This window comes from Geotrypetes seraphini, chromosome 2 (genome assembly GCF_902459505.1).
Source record: "Geotrypetes seraphini chromosome 2, aGeoSer1.1, whole genome shotgun sequence".
In the NCBI taxonomy this organism is placed as follows: Eukaryota; Metazoa; Chordata; class Amphibia; order Gymnophiona; family Dermophiidae; genus Geotrypetes; species Geotrypetes seraphini.
The window spans coordinates 416,325,918-416,344,156 of NC_047085.1; the positions used below are offsets into that span (position 1 = coordinate 416,325,918).

Consider the following 18,239-nt stretch of genomic DNA (forward strand, 5'->3'; position numbering starts at 1 on the left):
CACAATAGCAGTTTTTAGCGCAGGGAGCTGCGCTGAATGCCCAGCGCTCCTCTCAACGCTCATAGGCTCCCTGCGCTAAAAACCATGATTTCGATGCACAATTCGACAAACTTTTGCAATGTTTTTGTCAGTTCTGCTCGTTACTGGCCACCCTGACCTCTCTTCATCAGTGACGCTTTCTCTCCCCTCAGAAATCCATTTATATACTGCTGTTTTCTTCATGGCATTATCCCCGTAAACTTGGACAAAGATGTCCCTATTTTCACTTCCACTCTTGCCAAGTTTAACAAGAAATTTAATATTTGCTTGTTGCTCCAATTCAAGCTCTAACACTCTCGCAACGGCACACAAAAATATGCAACAACAATAATGAATGCTACTCAGCAAGATACGCCACATGTCAACACAAACACAGCTGTGAAACACTGATGTACCAAGGTTATGAAACCTTACCAACCTTGCCTTACTGTGCTGCCAACGTAAGCAAGTTGCTGAGGGTACAGAAGATGTTTGAACCCAAGCTGTTGCACTCTCTCTTCTGTCGCTGCTACTGTATGAGGACGAACATTGTCTTGGTGTAGCATGACTGTTTTGGACAACATTCCTCTTCTTTTGCTACGAATTGCAGGTTTAAGTTCATTTCGTAGCAATGCCCATTAATTTTCACTGTTTGCCTATGCTATGTCCATACTGAGTCAATATCTGACAGTGAATTTTCACAGGTTTCACTCCCTCTGCCCAAAGAAAGCGCATTACTGCATGTTGTTTTTTCTGTGGTGCAATCTTGCAATGAAGCATCCATGTTTCTGACCTTGTGGCTGCCAAAAGACTAAAGGCTAAGCGCTGCACTGTGTGTGGATAAACTATCCAGCAGGCAATGTATGGGTACATATGCTATATAATTTTTGATTTGCACTCTTATATATCTATAAGAACATAAACAGTGCCTCTGTTGGGTCAGACCAGAGGTCCATCATGTCCAGCAGTCTGCTCACGCGGCGGCCCATCAGGTCCAGGACCTGCATATTAATCTTCTATTTATACCTTTCAATCCCCTTTTCCTTCAGGAAATCATCTAATCCCTTCTTGAAACCCAATAGTGTACTCTGTCCTATCATACCCCTCTGGAAGCGCATTGGTTCCGAATCTGTCTCCTCTTAATTTATCCGAATGCCCTCTCGTTCTTGTAGTCTTCGAAAGTTTGAAGAATCTGTCCCTCTCCACTTTCTCTATGCCTTTCATGATCTTGTAAGTCTCTAGCATGTTCCCTCTAAGCCTCCGCTTTTCCAGGGAAAAGAGCCCCAGTTTCTCCAATCTTTCAGCATATGAAAGGTTTTCCATACCTTTTATCAATCTCATCACTCTTTTCTGAACCCTCTCGAGTATCGCCATATCCTTCTTAAGGTACGGCGACCAATATTGGACGCAGTACTCCAGATGCGGGCGCACCATCGCCCGATACAACAGCAGGATAACTTCTTTCGTTCTGGCTGTAATACCTTTCTTGATAATACCTAGCATTCTGTTTGCCTTCTTAGAGGCCGTTGCGCACTGTGCCGACGGTTTCATTGTCTTGTCTACCAGTACCCCCAAGTCCTTCTCTAGGCTACTTTCTCCCATTACCAGCCCTCCCATCGTGTAGTTGTACCTCAGATTTCTGTTTCCTACATACAAGACTTTACATTTCTCTACATTGAACTTCATCTGCCATCTCGTCGCCCACTCCCCTAGTTTGCTCAGGTCCCTTTGTAAATCTTCGCAGTCCTCTTTAGTCCTAGCCCCATACCTACACACACAAAGGTTCTTTAAAAAGTGTCCGCACTTTCATATTTTTGCGGGAAATGGTTGGGGCAAGAGAAGTGGTAAGAAGGCGTGTCATAGTAGGACGCTAGGAAAATGTATTGCAAAACAGGATGATTATGTGGAAAAGTGATGTAATTTGCTTTTGAGAGATTTAATAAATAGTATTTAAAAAAATAAAAATGCAGAAACTTTTTGAAGATCCTATATATATACAGTATATATACCACGTATATATAGGATCTTCAAAAAGATCTGTATGCTATTAAACTAATTTACTTGAACTAACAGCTTTTTGATCTTAAAGATGTGCTGTTGCACAGAAACCAAAGCCCTTCAAGAGAAAATTTAACTAAACCATAGACTTCCTATAAAATTATAGTTTTGAACCATTCCCAGCATAAGTTACCAGATGGGACAAACATTTTACTCATAAGTAATTTATGTCTGTCTTTTGGTCTCTGTTTTGGGATTTATTTTTTCAGGAAAATAGTTTAATACTTAGCTGTTTAACCTGTTTTTGCTCCATGTTCCAAAAAAAAAAATTTGAGCAAAAATGGGATAAGGTGTGCAGTGGAAGTGAAAATGTCAAAGTGTTTCCTTTATTGTAGTGCCGTGCTTCTCTATCCTTTCGCCCATCATTTATACCAATCTCACCCCAGTTCTAAACTCTGAACCTTAGAGTTCCTATGAGCGTTGGGAGCAGCACAGAGCATTCAGCTGCTGGCCTGCGCTGAAAACTGCTATCATGGTTTTGTAAAAGAGGGGGGAGGGGAAATCAATCACTTCAATCATGCAAAAAGTCCTTACAATCTAAACAGGCAAGACAGACAAGCAGGATGTCATGGATACAGTTAAGGGGAACGGTTAATCAGCTGGCTGGGCTGGAGGGCAGCGGGGAGTACAGGCCAGTGAAGCCATTGTGACATCACTGATGAGGTTGTCTCTTATTGGTACAAGGAGGCATTATGACATCACAAGCTCAGCTCTGCTTCCCAAAGACAAACAAGATATCATGAATACAGTTAAGGAGAACAGTTAATCAGCTGACTGGGCTGGAGGGCAGCGGGGAGTACAGACAATCAAGCCATTGTGACATCGCTGATGAGGTTGTCTCTTATTGGTAGAAGGAGGCATTATGAAATCACAAGCTCAGCTCTGCTTCCCAAAGACAAACAAGATGTCATGGATACAGTTAAGGGGAACAGTTAATCAGCTGGCTGGGCTGGAGGGCAGCGGGGAATACAGGTCATTCAAGCCATTGTGACATCACTGATGAGGTTGTCTCTTATTGGTAGAAGGAGGCATTATGACATCACTAGCTCAGCTCTGCTTCCCAAAGACAAACAAGATGTCATGGATACAGTTAAGGGGAACAGTTAATCAGCTGGCTGGATTGGAGAGCAGAGGAGTAGAGTTAAGGATTGAAGGCTATATCAAAAAGGTGGGATTTCAGTCTGCTTTTAAACAAGGGAAGGGGCCTGATGGACAAACTCGGGTAATTTATTCCAGGCATAGGGGGCAGCTAGATGAAAGGAACGAAGTCTGCAATTAGCAGTGGAGGAGAAGGGTAACGTTAAGAGGGACTTAATTGAGGAACGGAGTTCTCTGGGAGGTGTATAAGGAGAGAGAAGCGAGGAGAGATATCGAAGTAAAAATAAGAAAATGGAGAGAGCAGAACAGACACAACTGCAGCCATGCATGCAGAAGAATTGTACTACTATTACTATTTATTATTTCTATAGCGCTGAAACAATAGTCAGTTCCTGCTCAGAAGAGCTTACAATCTAATTTAGATAGGACATTACAGGGTTGGGGAGATTATGGTAGAGGAAATGATACAGTGGGTATAGGTATCTGACAGAAGTGAGTGGGAGTTAAGAGTTGAAAGCAATTTCAGAAAAGTGGGCCTTTAGCTTGGATTTGAACACTGCCAGGGATGGTGCACGACGTATTGATTCAGGCAGCCTGTTCCAAGCATACGGCGCCACAAGAAAGAAGAGACGGAGTCTGGAGTTGGCAGTGGAAGTGAAGGGTACAGAAAAGAGGGGCTTGCCCGATGAGCGGAGATCACAGGGGGGTGGGGTGGGGAGCATAGGGGGAGATAAGTGAGAAGAGATATCGGGGGGCTTCAGAGCGAATGCAATTGTAAGTCAGCAAGAGGAGTTTAAACTGTATTCGGAAATGGACGGTGAGCCAAAGAAGTGACTTGAGGAGAGGGGTAATGTGAGAATAGCAGCTTTCACAGAATATGAGTTGTGCAGCAGAATTTTGAATGGATTGAAGAGGCGAGAGACGGGTGTGCGGGAGGCCCGAGAGAAGTACGTTGCAGTAGTCTAAGTGCGAGGTGATGAGAGCGTGGACAAGGGTTTTGGTAATGTGTAGAGGCAGAGTGAAAAATCTGGAGTGGATTCCTTCTGCAACTGTGCAGCTAAAGGGAAATAACCCTACTGTCTAGAATGTCTCATCTATTGCACAGGAAATTCAAATATAAAGTGAGATTTTTGGGCCCAAAAATGGCCCCAAAATGGGGGTCTTGGTTTATATTCCAGTCAGCGCCCACATGCTCCCATCCCACGCCTGTAGCAGACCTCCCCCAGACCTATCTTAAGCCCTGGTAGTCCAGTAGTGAGCCAGGCTAGGAAGGATCCCTCAACAGCCATTTTAGATAGCATCTCTACACAGGGTAGGAGTGTAGGAAGATTTATCTTATCCCAGTTCACTGCTAGTCCACCAGGGCTTTCAAGGTAGGTTTTGTTGAGGTCTGGGAGGTGGGAAGGAGTTGTGATATTTCAGAAACAGCTGGGACAGAAGGCAGGAGGGATCCCTCCTGTCCCGGCTCACCGTTGGACCACCAGGGCTTATGGCAGGCCCAGTAGAGGAATGCAAGGCATCAGGGTAGGGAGGGAGGGGGGCTGGGTGTAGAGCCTGGCAAGGCAAGGCACCTGAATATAAACCCTTGATTTAGGGTTACTATATGGCTCCAGGAAATGGAGGATGGATAGAGACATCTGGGTTTTACTTCCATTGCTTTCATTGGAAATAAAACCCAGATATCCCAATCTGTCCTCCTTTTTCTGGAGCCATATGGTAGCCCTACCTTGGATTATATTTAAGCTAACATTTTCCTCCTTTTTAGAAGAAAAAAGGTTACCCTGGTTTAAATTTGGATCAGTTTATATTCGAGTATATACAGTAAAAGGCATTTGTTTTCATTCAACCATGACATAAATTTGCTATTAAATTATTTGTACCTCTTGGAAAGACCTCTCTAAAATAAGCTATGATAAATGGTGGAATTCGACTTGCTTAACTCTCAGGTGTGAATGTTACGTTGCTAAAAAAAACTTATTATCTTAAATATTTTGATTAAAAATGGCCTACCTTGGAATGTTACTTATTATCACAACCTAATTGTTCTTATAGCACTTATCATGTGATTAATTTCCTTGTTATGCACGATTTTATGCAATGTTATATAAATTGTTATATAAACTGTTACTATATATTGTATAAAGCAAACCTAAATACTGCTAATAACCAGCAATACACATCAGTGTTATTAGCCCAACAAATTTGAAGGGCTATGGCCTCAGAATCGGAGCCTACGCACAGCAGTGCCAATCACAAACTGAGGATAATCTGCGTAGTGAAATCGCTCCTGCTCCAATCATTGGCTAACACACATAAATTTTTTTAGAAAATTTTCAAAAGCATTTAAATGAAGCTATAAATACAACCTCTACAGGGTTACATTGTGTAAGTGCAAGCCAGGATATGAAAAACATAGACCAGAAAAAACGACTTAGCTTTGTAGCTGACTTGTCTTTACAGAGAAATACAGTCACTAGTGTTTGTTTGCACTGGTGTTTGTATTTCTCTGTAAAGACAAGTCAGCTACAAAGCTAAGTCGTTTTTTCTGGTCTATGTTTTTCATATCCTGGCTTGCACTTACACAATGTAACCCTGTAGAGGTTGTATCTATAGCTTCATTTAAATGCTTTTGAAAATTTTCTAAAAAAAATTTATGTGTGTTGGCCAATGATTGGAGCAGGAGCGATTTCACTACGCAGATTATCCTCAGTTTGTGATTGGCACTGCTGTGCGTAGGCTCCGATTCTGAGGCCATAGCCCTTCAAATTTGTTGGGCTAATAACACTGATGTGTATTGCTGGTTATTAGCAGTATTTAGGTTTGCTTTCTACTATATTTTTATATACTGCTGGGGTGATTAGTTTTAGGTTATACACTATATATTGTATATCATTTTCAATACTTATACATAGATTTTTTTAAAAAAATGAATTGCCATACTGAGACAGACCGAAGGTCCATCAAACCCAGTATCCTGTTTCCAAAAGTGGCCAATCTAGATCTCAAGACCCCCAAGGAGTAAAACAGATTTTATGCTACTTATTCTAGGAATAAGCAGTGGATTTCCCCAAGCCATCACAATAATAGGAAATCATCCAACCCATTTTTAAATCCTGCTGAACTAACGCATTTCACCACATACCTTGAAATTAAAGGTAAATCCTCAATATAATTAGTTATTTATTTAGTTTCTTGGTCTTTGGTCACAGTCTTTAAGGGCTGCCAACAGGTCAGATTTTCAGGATATTCCTAATGAATATGCATGAGAAAGATTTGCATGCTTATTACTTCCATTGTATGCAAATCTCTTCATGCATATTTATTAGAGATATCTGACTTGTTAGTGGCCTTTGAAAACTCGGATAGAAGATTATCAATCTAATTTGTTAATAATACCCAACATATACCGGTAATACTCGTATACTTGCACAAATTAACTATGAGTGCTTGTGGCAGTAGAATGTCAAGATTTGCTAGAGTATTATGAAAAATGAATGCACTTAGGAATCCTTTTACCAAGGTGTGCTAGTGTTTTTAGCGTGCGCTAAAGATTAGCATGCGCTAACCACGTGCTAAATAAAAAATACTAATGCAAGCTCTATGGAGGTGTTAGCGTTTAGCGCGTGCTAAAACCGCAAGCGCACCTTAGTAAAAGGAGTCCTTAGTCCTTTATTTTGCTATCAGCTTGTGAAAAAAAATCTAATACTCTGTTCCTTACAGTATGAGCAGCAGCAGAGAGGGGAGTCCGCTGAACTGGAGTCCGCCTATGACTACGGTTATCCCACAGGACGATCTGACCAGAATACATCCCTCCGACAACCAAGTTTGGATGAAATCTGGCAAAGCACACAGACATCACAGATGACTGAAAAGGAAAAAAAAAAAAACAGAGAAAGGGAAAAACTTTAAGAGATTTCAACGGCATTGTAACATAATTAATGCTTGTTACGATACACTTAGGGCTCCTTTTATGAAGGTGCGTTAGGGCCTTAACGCATGGAATAGCGCACGCTAAAATGCCGCGCGTGCTAGCTGCTACCGCCTCCTCTTGAGCAGGCGGTAGTTTTTCGGCTAGCGCGCACTATAGCACGTGCTAATCCGGTGCGTGCGCTAAAAACGCTAGCGCACCTTCGTAAAAGGAGCCCTTATGTTGCTTTGAAGAATCATTACAATTTTCAACTTCTAGAAAAATATTAGACTCCCTTTTGTCAAGCTCTATTAGGGATTTTTTTTTTTTTTTAATTGCCGGCCGCTGCAGTAAAAGCTCTGACACTCATAGGAATTCTATGAGCGTCAGAACTTATCACAGGGGCCAGAAATAAAAATGGGGGCCTTAATTATAATTGAGAAATATTGCTATAGGAATTCCTTTTTCCAAACTCTGTATCATTTTAATTTTCAATACTATGGAAGGTTATGATTGCATTTTTCACAAGCATGACTTCTGTTTTATGTGAAGTATGGAACTTCAGTACCCCTAAAATAAACTTTTCAGATCAAGGTCCAAGTAGAATTCTTTCTTTTTCCCATAAAAGTATTAAAAAGAACAGTCTAAATGGCAAATATTCTTTTGTGCTTGCAGGCAGCTTCAACTACCTGTCAAAAATTCCCTGAAGTTTGATTGTTAGAATTCATCAGGAGAGCACTTTTCATACTGATGACATTGTTGCAGTGTCTGCGGGTACACACACACTTTCTCTTTGAAAACTGCCTAAGGAAAAATTACAGGCTTAAACTTGCACTTACTTTATCTGAAGGTACTTTTAACAAATAAAACAACCCACATAGCATTGGAATTTTTTTTTTTTTTAAACTCCCCCAAAACTAAACACATTGTTGTAATACTCACCCTAAATGCCTCCACTCAAAGCACCTAAAAGTACGTGGGTTGTGGTGCAACGTGTAGACTTTTATTCTCACCCAAGGTGAACAGTTTTCAAATAATGCATTTGCAAGGTTACATTAAATATCATTTAAATTACTTTTGAAAAGTCCTTTCAAACATCATAGCAGTGTTTCCCAAGTCGGTCCTGGAGTACCCCCTCGCCAGTCAGATTTCAGGATATCCCTAATGAATATGCATGAAAAAGATTTGCATATAATGGAGGCAGTGAATGCAAATCAATTTTCTCATTATGCTTTTTGTAAAGTCTTGAAGACTTATTATTTTTAATGGTTATAGTTCTCTCTTTCGGGTTTGAAGAATATAAGCTATATTTCACTTGCTTTATCATCTGCCTACGATGTAGTTTGAGATCAGTGCGGGTTATAAATATTGTAGAACAGAACAGAATACTCCTGATCTATAGTCCAGGGGTTTCTCAACTTCTTCAAGCCAAATGTTCCTTAAGTCAAACAAATTTCAACTGAGTACCCCTGAACTCTGATCAGCAGAGATTTTAAAATGGACATTTTATTGTTAAACAGTTATCTAACTAGGCAACATGCATAACAAATACAGATTGCTGAAGCTGGCAAATACAACAAGCCACAGTTAGCAGTGGCATAGTAAGGGTAGGAGGTGGCATAGTAAGGTGGCACCCCGCCTTTCCCACCCCCCATTCCATACTCACGCTCTCCCTTCTCCCCGTACCTAAACTAAAACTTAACCTTATATACCGGGTCTTCAACCAAAGGAAGCTCGACGCAGTTAACAATAAATTAAAAAAAAAATAAAATAAAGTGAACTGAAATACAAGAGTTAGGGCTCCTTTTACAAAGCCGCGCTAGCAGGTTTAACGCGCGTGATTTTTCATCACACGCTAACCCCTGCGCTGGCTGAAAAACTACCGCCTGCTCAAGAGGAGGCGGTAGCGACTAGCACGGCCGGCGGTTTAGCGCACGCTATTAAGCACGTTAAACCGCTAGCGCGGCTTTGTAAAAGGAGCCCTTAGTTTTCAAAATGCTTACCGAATAAAAAAAGTTTAGAAGTTTACGGAAGAGTTGGAATGAACTGGGACACCTCAAAATTAGGGGAAGTTCATTCCAAAGTTTGGGGAAATTTAAACGCCAGAGAGCTGCTAAAATTCTTAACTCCTTGAATTCCTTTCCTAGAAATTTTTTCCCCAGCTTTTTTTTAATTGTACACCGATCAGTCGTGTAATGAGCAGTATATCAAAACCTAGGAAACTTGCATGGATGTGGTATGGGGCCTAAGGGCTATTTTGCAAATATCCACTAAACTTACAAGGGGTATATACAGAAACAGAACAAGGCAGGACATTAGTGGGGTTCCTAGTTATATGTGTAACTTAAATCTGAATGTTTTTTTTAAATTTAAAGTCACGAGGAGGGGCATAATCAAAAAATACTTCTAAGTCTGTTTTGGGCCTAGGGCACTAGTCACCTAAGTCGGCAGAGTCTAAAATCCATTCTCAAAACATGCGTCCAATTTTTTTTTTTCCGAAAATTGTCTACTTCTACGTCCAGCCATTTGATCGTCCAGACCGTCAAGTCATCTATCTTTATACCGCATTCTTGTCCAAAAAATCATCCAAAAAATCATCCAATGCCTAGAATCAGACCTTTTGGACATGGGAGGGGCTAGCAAAGTGATGGACTGGCCATCCAGACATGACAACAGAGTAGTGGGGCACCTTACAGGGCACTACTGTGACTTCACAAAAAGGGTGCCACATAAACATCTCATTACAACTCCCTTGCAGGTCATGGTGAGCCCCCCAAAGCACCCTGAAAACCAACTATACCCACCTGTCTACTAACCCAATAGCCCTTATGGCTGCAGGTGGCATATATATGGTGGTACAGTAGGGTTTGGGGGAGGTTGGTGAACTCACATTTTTTACCATGAATACAGTGGTTATAGTGGCTTATATGCCTGGGTCCTCTTCTCTATGGTTCACTAGCCCCCTCCAGACACCTCTGTGCAGCTCTATTAGGCTTTCCTATGCCAGGTGCTGATGTTCTGGAGGCAGGTATGTACGTTTTTATTCTGATTTGTATGGCGGTATGGGTGGGGGGGTCAATGATAACAGGGGGAGTATGTGGGGGTCTGTACTTTGTGTCTACAGTGGTTATCTGGTCACTTTGGATAACTTCTGGGCACTTAGATTTGTTTTTAGTTTGCCTAAGTCACAACGAATAAGTTCCGTCCAGGAAGTCTCATCAAACCTTCGATTATCGCTGCAGGGTGACTAAGTTTGGTCGGCCCACATCCCACACATCCCATCTGCCACCCTAACCGCTCCTTGAAAAATTTCCCTTTTCACTCTGGACGCACAGCGACAGTCAGAAGCCTAAAATGCCTCTAAATACTGTATTTTTTGCTCCATTAGATGCAGGAGTGTGGGGTTGGGTGAAGAGCCTGACAGGGAGAATTGGGCTCAGAATGGTTTTTTTCTTGTTTTTCTCCTCTAAATTTAGGGTGTGTCTTATGGTCAGGTGCGTCTAATGGAAAAATACGGTACATCTAAAAACCCGTTTTGATTATCGACACTTGGACGACCTATTTTTTAGGTCGTCCAAGTGCCTATTTGGGCAGGTTTTTACATGTTTTGATTATGAACCTCATAATCACCCATTTTTTTCTTTTGTAGACTCTTATTTAAATATTCACACAATTATATGGTAAAGTTAGTCTCAGATTTGATTATTTTTTTAAATATTATGATAGAAAGTAAATTATACTTTGTGATGTTGGATTCATTTTATTATTGCCTTATTTTGGAATTTTCTCTTGATTTTATCATCTGGCACTGTTTGTAGCTACTAGTTAATTGTTGAACATTTTGGATATGTCAAAAACATACTTTCAATAAACATATCTGAGCTAGAAAAGAATACTTGCAAGTTTGAGCACCTAAATTTTAAGTCTGTTGATAGATGGTTATGCTATATAAGAATATAAGAATGACCACACTGGGACAGACTGAAGGCCCATCAAGCCCAGTATCCTGTTTCCAACAGTGGCCAACCCAGATCATAAGTATCTGGCAAGATCCCAAGGAGTAGAATAGATTTTATGATGCTTATTCTAGGAATACGATGTGGATTCCCCAAGCCATTTCAATAATGGCATATGAACCTTTGTTTTGAGAAATTATCCAAACCATGCTAAGCCAACTGCTTTCACCACATTCTCCAGCAACAAATTCCAGAGTTTAATTACACATTGAGTGAAGAAATATTTTCTCGGTTTCTTTTAAATCTACTACTTAGTAGCTTCATCGAATGCCCCCTAGACCTAGTATTTTTAGAAAGAGCGCACAAGAGATTCACACCTACCCTTTCCACTCCACTCAGTGTTTTATAGACCTCTATCATATCTCCCCTGAGCCATCTCTTCTCCAAGCTGCGTTATCCTTTCCTCATAGGAAAGTCATCCCATTCCTTTTATTATTTTTGTCTCCCTTCTCTTACCTTTTCTAATCTATTATATCTTTTTTTTTAAATACGGCGACCAGAATTGCACACAGTATTTGAGGTGCAGCCATACTATACAGCATAGGCATCAGAACGGGGGAGGCCACAGGGGCCATGGTCTCCCCACAAATTGGCAATCGGAAGTATGGCTCTCCTGATTCTCCCACCTACCACCTCCCCACCGCTGTAATTTAAAATCTTAGGGTAGCTGGTAGCACAACACAATGAGCCTCCCGCCATCTGCCTGCCCTAAAGTGTTCTTTCTGCAGCATCCTGCCTACATGGGAAGAGAAAATGCTGCAGAAAGAACACAACAAAAACAAAGAAATTGACCCTGGACGATCCACAGAGAATAAAGAGTGCAAGAAAAACCAAAAAACACTGTGGAGAGACGATGTTCCTGAAATGGACTTTATTATTAAAGAATATATATATAAAAGTCAACATATAAACCTTAAGGACCTAGTTCGCCGGGAGCATTGGACCCAACACGGTTCGTGTTTCGACAAGAGAGTCTTCCTCAGGGGTCCCTGCTAGTCCTAGGGTGGAAAATATGTGGAAAAGCTAAACAATCCAAAAGTACCAATGTGTAGAAGCTCCACATGAACCGCGATGCAAAAACACAGACAGAAGCTGCATGGGCTATGGGGTGGTTGGGAAAGCAAGAAAGACAGATATTGCACAAACTGAGAGGGATTTGGGAAGGACAGATGCTGCAAGTGCTGGAGGTCAGGAAAGGAGGGAAAGAGAAACGCATGGGTGGGGTGGTGGGAAGGGAAGGAAAGAGAGATGCTGCCGATGGGTAATGAAAGAGAAAAAGAGAATTGTTGGACATAGGTGTGTGGAGTGGGAGGGAAAGATTGATGGGGAAAGGAAGAAAGAGGGAGAATTGTTGGACATCGTAGTGGTGGTGAGGAGGGAGAGAGAAATATTACACTGGGATAGAAGAGAGATGGCTCAAAGAAGGAAGAGATATCAGATTCCAGAGAAGGGTGGTGGAAGGAGGGAAGAGAGCGATGTCATACCACTGGAATGGGAAGGAGAGAGAGATGCCAGAGCATGGAATGGAAGGGAAGGAGGGGAGAAAGATATGTCAGACGGCAGGAAGGAGAGGAGAGAAGGAGAGAGATGGTACACATGGATAAATGAGAAGGAAAGGGAAGACATGGAACAGTAGATAGGTTTTGAGAAGAAAGCAGAAAAATGGAATAAAGTTGAATGTTAAAAGTTAATGCTAAAGATGCACGTAGGGCAGAAAGTGAAGAAGGAGAGAAAAACAGCAAATGGATAAGGTGGCCCTGGATACATAGTTAAGAAGAGCACAGACAGAAGGAAGAGCATGCCAGAGACAGGGAAAAGATGGTTAGATAAATAAAATTACCAGACAACAAAGGTAGGGGAAATGATTTATTTTCAATTTAGTGATTGAATGTGTCAGTTCTGAGAATTTACATCTGTTGTCTATATTTTGCACTGTTCAGGAAGAAATGCATTTGTATTTCTCTGGGGTTGTACTGCATGCAGAGTCTTGCATCTTAGGATTTCATTTGTATATATTAGTACTTTTAGCATGTGGTCCCGTATTTGCATAGGGGTTATCTGTGTTCTGCATGTATGACCATGGCAAATAGGAATGAATGTTGAGAAGCATACAGTGTGCTTTGTGTAGTTTAATTTTGTGGTTAACCATTATGTGCTGTTATTAAGAGTATATTGTGTGTATATATGAAAAATGAATGGAAAAAATGGTATTACAATTAATACTATTATGGGGGTGGGGTCTGGGGTGGAACTTGGGTGGAATCTGGGGCTGAGCTTTTGGGCCCTCTCCCAAACAAAAAAGTGCTCCATTGCCTATGCTATAGAATGATGCAAAGGAATTATAACATTTTCATATTTGCTTTCCATTCCTTTCCTGATAATTCCTTACGTTCAATTTGCTTTCTTAGCCATCGCCACACATTGAATTGAGGGATCTAGCTAGGTATTTGGGACCTGGGTTGGTCACTGTTGGAAACTGGGCTTGAAGGACCTTCAGTCTGTCCCAGTATGGCAATTCTTATGTTTCAATGTATCCTTAACAATGACTCCTAGATCCTTTTCCTGGCTGATGACTCCTAACCTGGAACCCTACATCATGTAGCTTTAGTAGCTTGGGTTCCTCTTTCCCACATGCATCACTTTGCACTTGCTCACATTAAACGTCATCTGTAATTTTGATGCCCAGTCTCCCAAGGTCCTCTTGCAACTTAACAATTTTGGACAACTTACCCCCTCTTATACTAAGGGTCGCTATGCTTTTTAGCATGCGATAAATATTATCTCGCACTAAACACGTACTAAATGCTAACATGTTCATGTTATCGTATGGACGTGTTAGCGGTAAGTGCATGTGTTGATTTAGCATGTGCTAAACATGTGCTAAAACGCTTAGCACACCTTTGTAAAAGGAGCCCTTTGTGTCATCAGCAAATTTAATTATCTCACTAGTTATTCACATCTCGAGATCATTGATAAATAAGAACATAAGAACTGCCCTCTCCGGATCAGACCTTTGGTCCATCAAATCAGGCGATCCGCACATGCGGAGGCCCAGCCAGGTGTACACCTGGCGTAATTTTAGTCACCCATATCCCTCTATGCCTCTCGTAAGGAGATGTGCATCTAGTTTGCTTTTAAATCCTAGAACGGTGGATTCCGCAATAACCTCCTCTGGGAGAGCATTCCAGGTGTCCACCACTCGTTGTGTGAAGCAGAACTTCCTAATATTTGTCCTGGACTTGTCCCCCCTTAGCTTTAGTCCATGTCCTCTTGTCCATGTCACATTGGGCAGTGTAAATAATTTTTTTTCCTGCTCTATTTTGTTGATTCCTTTCAGTATTTTGAAAGTCTCGATCATATCCCCTTGCAGTCTCCTTTTCTCAAGGGAGAACAATCCCAGTCTCTTAAGTCGTTTCTCGTATTTCAAGTTCTCCATACCTTTTATTAGCTTCGTTGCTCATCTCTGCACCCTCTCCAGCAGTTTTATATCCTTCTTTAGGTTGGGAGACCAATGTTGGACACGGTATTCCAAGTGTGGTCTGAGCATTGCTCTATAAAGCGGCATTATAACTTTCTCCGATCTACTGGTGATTCCTTTCTTTATCATGCATAACATTCTATTTGCTTTCTTTGCCGCTGCCGCGCATTGTGCCGATGGTTTCAGGGTCCTATCTATCAGTGCACCCAGGTCCTTTTCTTGTTTGCTCTTACCCAGAATTGCACCTGACATTCTATACTCGTGTTCCTTGTTCTTTCTGCCTAAATGCATTACTTTGCACTTTTCCAAACAGTGTTTCCAGCACAGACCCATGGGGAACCCTACTACTTAACAACTCTCCCACAAACCCCTATACAATTTACAACCTTTCTATCCATAGGATTGCTCTCAACACATTCGGCTCACACTTGAATGGGCTTGTTTTAAAGAAGGAGGAAAAAGCCTCAGACTCTAAGAGCCTGTCGCTTGCAAGTTAGCGTGCAAACAAGCAATACACATTGAGATACCTCATTGGCATTAAAAAAACCTCCTCCAAACCTTCAGTTGTGAGCCAATTTACTTGTGCTTTACCATAGAGCAACTTATGCTTCACAAAAATGCATCTAGTGTTGCCTAACTTTACACATAAAGGCACTACAAATAGTTAATTATTCGTGCTGTGAACTATTCAAATGTCCTTTAGTCTAAGAGCTGAATAAAAATTCATACAGATGTTCCAATAGTGTGCTTCTATGAATGTTCAATCCTTCCAATGTTCATTCTCTTGCAACAATATAAACTTTTGTACTTATCTTGCAGCACCACTACCGCACAACTTCTGAATAGATACAGCCGCTCAAAATGATACAATCCAGCCGAAGCTGACGATGGCCAGCCAGCGTTTCGCCATCTCAGTCTGAGAATTCCAGGCTTCATTTGGCACCTTAGCTCTGTGCTAATTACCCTTCTCTATTGAGAATATTGACCATTTAGGCATACTCTCTATTTTCTAACTATTAATCAGTTCTTAATCCTTACCTCCTATCCCATGACTTTCTAATTTCCTCAGAGGTCTTTTATGAGGTATTTTTCAAATACTTTTTGAAAATCCAAATATACAATATCAACTGGCTCATCTTTATCCACATGTTCTATAAATGGTACCTAAGTCCTAGGCACCGGTTGGCACAGTTGTCAGTCAACCACTAGATGTTCTTTATAGAATCACACCTAGCAGCGCTTAAGCAGGTTTAGACGCTGGTATATTAGGCCAGGGTTTTCCTGGCCTAATTTGACAGCGCCTAACACAGACACCTAACAATGCCTAAGCCATTCAATGCCTATTCTCTGCCCCTAACATGCATTGGAAGGTGCCACACCAAATTCCACGCGCAACTTTTAAAATGATTTTAGGTTGTTTAATGGCATGGTCAGTTATCACACCAATTAAACCAATTAAAAAAAAAAATAAGTTGTGTGCGGAATTTAGTTAGGCGTCGCTAGGCATCCATGATGTAGGCACCTAGCAGCACCTAACTTATACACTGTTTATAGAATCTGGCTCTATATGTCAGCAAGGCAGGCATTTTTAAAACTCAAGGGCTTGTCTTTCCTCGCTGCCAATCTCACATATCACAAGATCAATGTAGTGTTCCCAGGGTGTTCTGTGTTACAAAAATCAGGACTAAGGCTTAAGAATGAACTAAACTAAATCTTTTCCAGAGATGAGGAAGCAGTAGAACTAGAGGACATAATTTGTGTATGTGGGGGGGGGGGGGGGGGTTGCCTTAGGATTAGCATCAGGAAGTACTTTTTTACATGGAGAAGTAGGTGCCAGAAATTTAGGCCTTGAAAACCCTGGCCTAGATTTCTAGCACATACCTTTCCTGAAGGCACGATTCTATAAATAGCACCGTTATATGATTGACGACAAGATATGTTCTCGGTGATGGCTCAGCAATTGAGAGAGGAAAATAATTTGAGTCATTTTAAAAGTAAGTTAAAAAGTTTTCTTTTTAAAGATGCTTTTAATCTTTAAATTTCATTTAAAAATTTTACATTACCTTCTTCCACGTTTCCACCTCTCCCCCTCTAATGTTTTTCCATTTATGGTTCTCTCCTGCACTCTAAAAATATTGAATTATAGTTCTGCCCTTTTTTTACCTAGTGTCTCGGTTGGTCTGTAAGTCTGTTGGTCTTAACTATTGTTTTAAAATTTTTAAACGTTATGTTAAAATAAATGTTATTTTTTTTCAATGTTGTAACTCGCTTATTAAAAATTAAATTAGGTGACAAATTAAAATAAACTTGAAACTTGATAAACTTGACATACAATCGGTAGCCTCTTTTAAGGCAGCTGCCAACAACGGTGTTAATAGGATCCGTGCCAAAATGTTTAAAATAGGGCAATTTTCAAACAAAAATGATAGATTTTTTCTGGTTCTAAAATGACCATATTTGGCACTGGATTTTTGGACGTTTTTTTGCAACACCTTTAGGAGGGAGGAGGTGGAGATAAATGGATAATGGAATTCAAAAATGTGTAGGCAGTTTTTGAGAATTAGGAGAATATGTCCATCTACAATGGAATTTAAAATCCAAGCCAGGACCCTTTGGACTAGACCAGTAGTCTCAAACTTGCGGCCCTCCAGGTACTATTTTGAAGCCCTCGGTATGTTTATCATAATCACAAAAGTAAAATAAAACAGTTTCCTGATCATGTGTCTTTTTAGTTATAAATTACAATATTATTATTAAGACTTAACTAAAAGGAAAGATTTATAAACTGTAGTTTTACCTCATGCAAAATTGTCATTTCTTTAATAAGACATTAACTATTTTTTTCTGAGGCCCTCCAAGTACCTACAAATCCAAAATGTGGCCCTGCAAAGGGTTTGAGTTTGAGACCACTGGACTAGACCGTTGGAGAAAGGTTATCCTCCTCAAATAATAAAGAGAGCATACTTACCGTACATGCAAAATATGCATGACGAGAATTATTACCGACAAATCAGTATAAAGTGGATATTGAACAGTTGACCTGTGTGCTATCGTTTTCTGCATTATCTTCAGTTGTAGTAAAGATATTACATAAGCATTGGCATTTGATGACTATGAGAAATGAGAACTGGGAATTTCCATTTATTTAATTTAAACTGTAGTAAAAATGTGGGGGAATTCTTAACAGTGTTGGACAAGTTTGGTCCCATAAAAAATGTGGTTCATGTCAGTGGCGTAAATACATGTTAGAGGAGGGAAAATAGAAACATCCAAGTTTGGATAAAAATATATATTCCTATCATTCAACTAATTGTAATTAGAAGAATGTTATTTATTTCATTTGCTGCTCATATGATAAAATATAAGTGGGTACAATTACCATACTAGACCAATTCAGATTTGGTTAAATGAACAACAATAATAATAATAAAAAAAAAATCAATATGCAGCACCTCTGGTGACACATTGAATGGACAGTAATCATCTATTGTCTGACATATGTTGGAGATTTATAGATTCATTAAAGTGTGGATGGGAGGGTGGTAATTGGGAGAAATTCTTGTATTATAAAGAGCAGAAGTAGTTATATGATTTGAACTCTGTATCACTGGGAGGTCTGAATGAAGAATTGGATTGGATGTTTTTAGTGTAGCTGGATTTGTTG

General features: G+C 40.4%; 1 protein-coding gene across 4 annotated transcripts in view; it reads right to left on the reverse strand.

Moving 5' to 3' along the window:
* Nucleotides 1-18,239, reverse strand: part of DYNC1I1 (dynein cytoplasmic 1 intermediate chain 1) — a 587,025-nt gene that overhangs the window by 202,153 nt on the left and 366,633 nt on the right. For 3 of the 4 annotated variants that reach the window (XM_033931086.1, XM_033931085.1, XM_033931089.1), the window contains one exon: nucleotides 6,893-7,039. The exons of the other annotated variant lie outside the window; for it this stretch is intronic. In XM_033931086.1, the coding sequence (XP_033786977.1) occupies nucleotides 6,893-7,039 (147 nt within the window). The remainder of the gene's footprint in view (nucleotides 1-6,892; nucleotides 7,040-18,239) is intronic. 4 annotated transcript variants of the gene reach the window in all.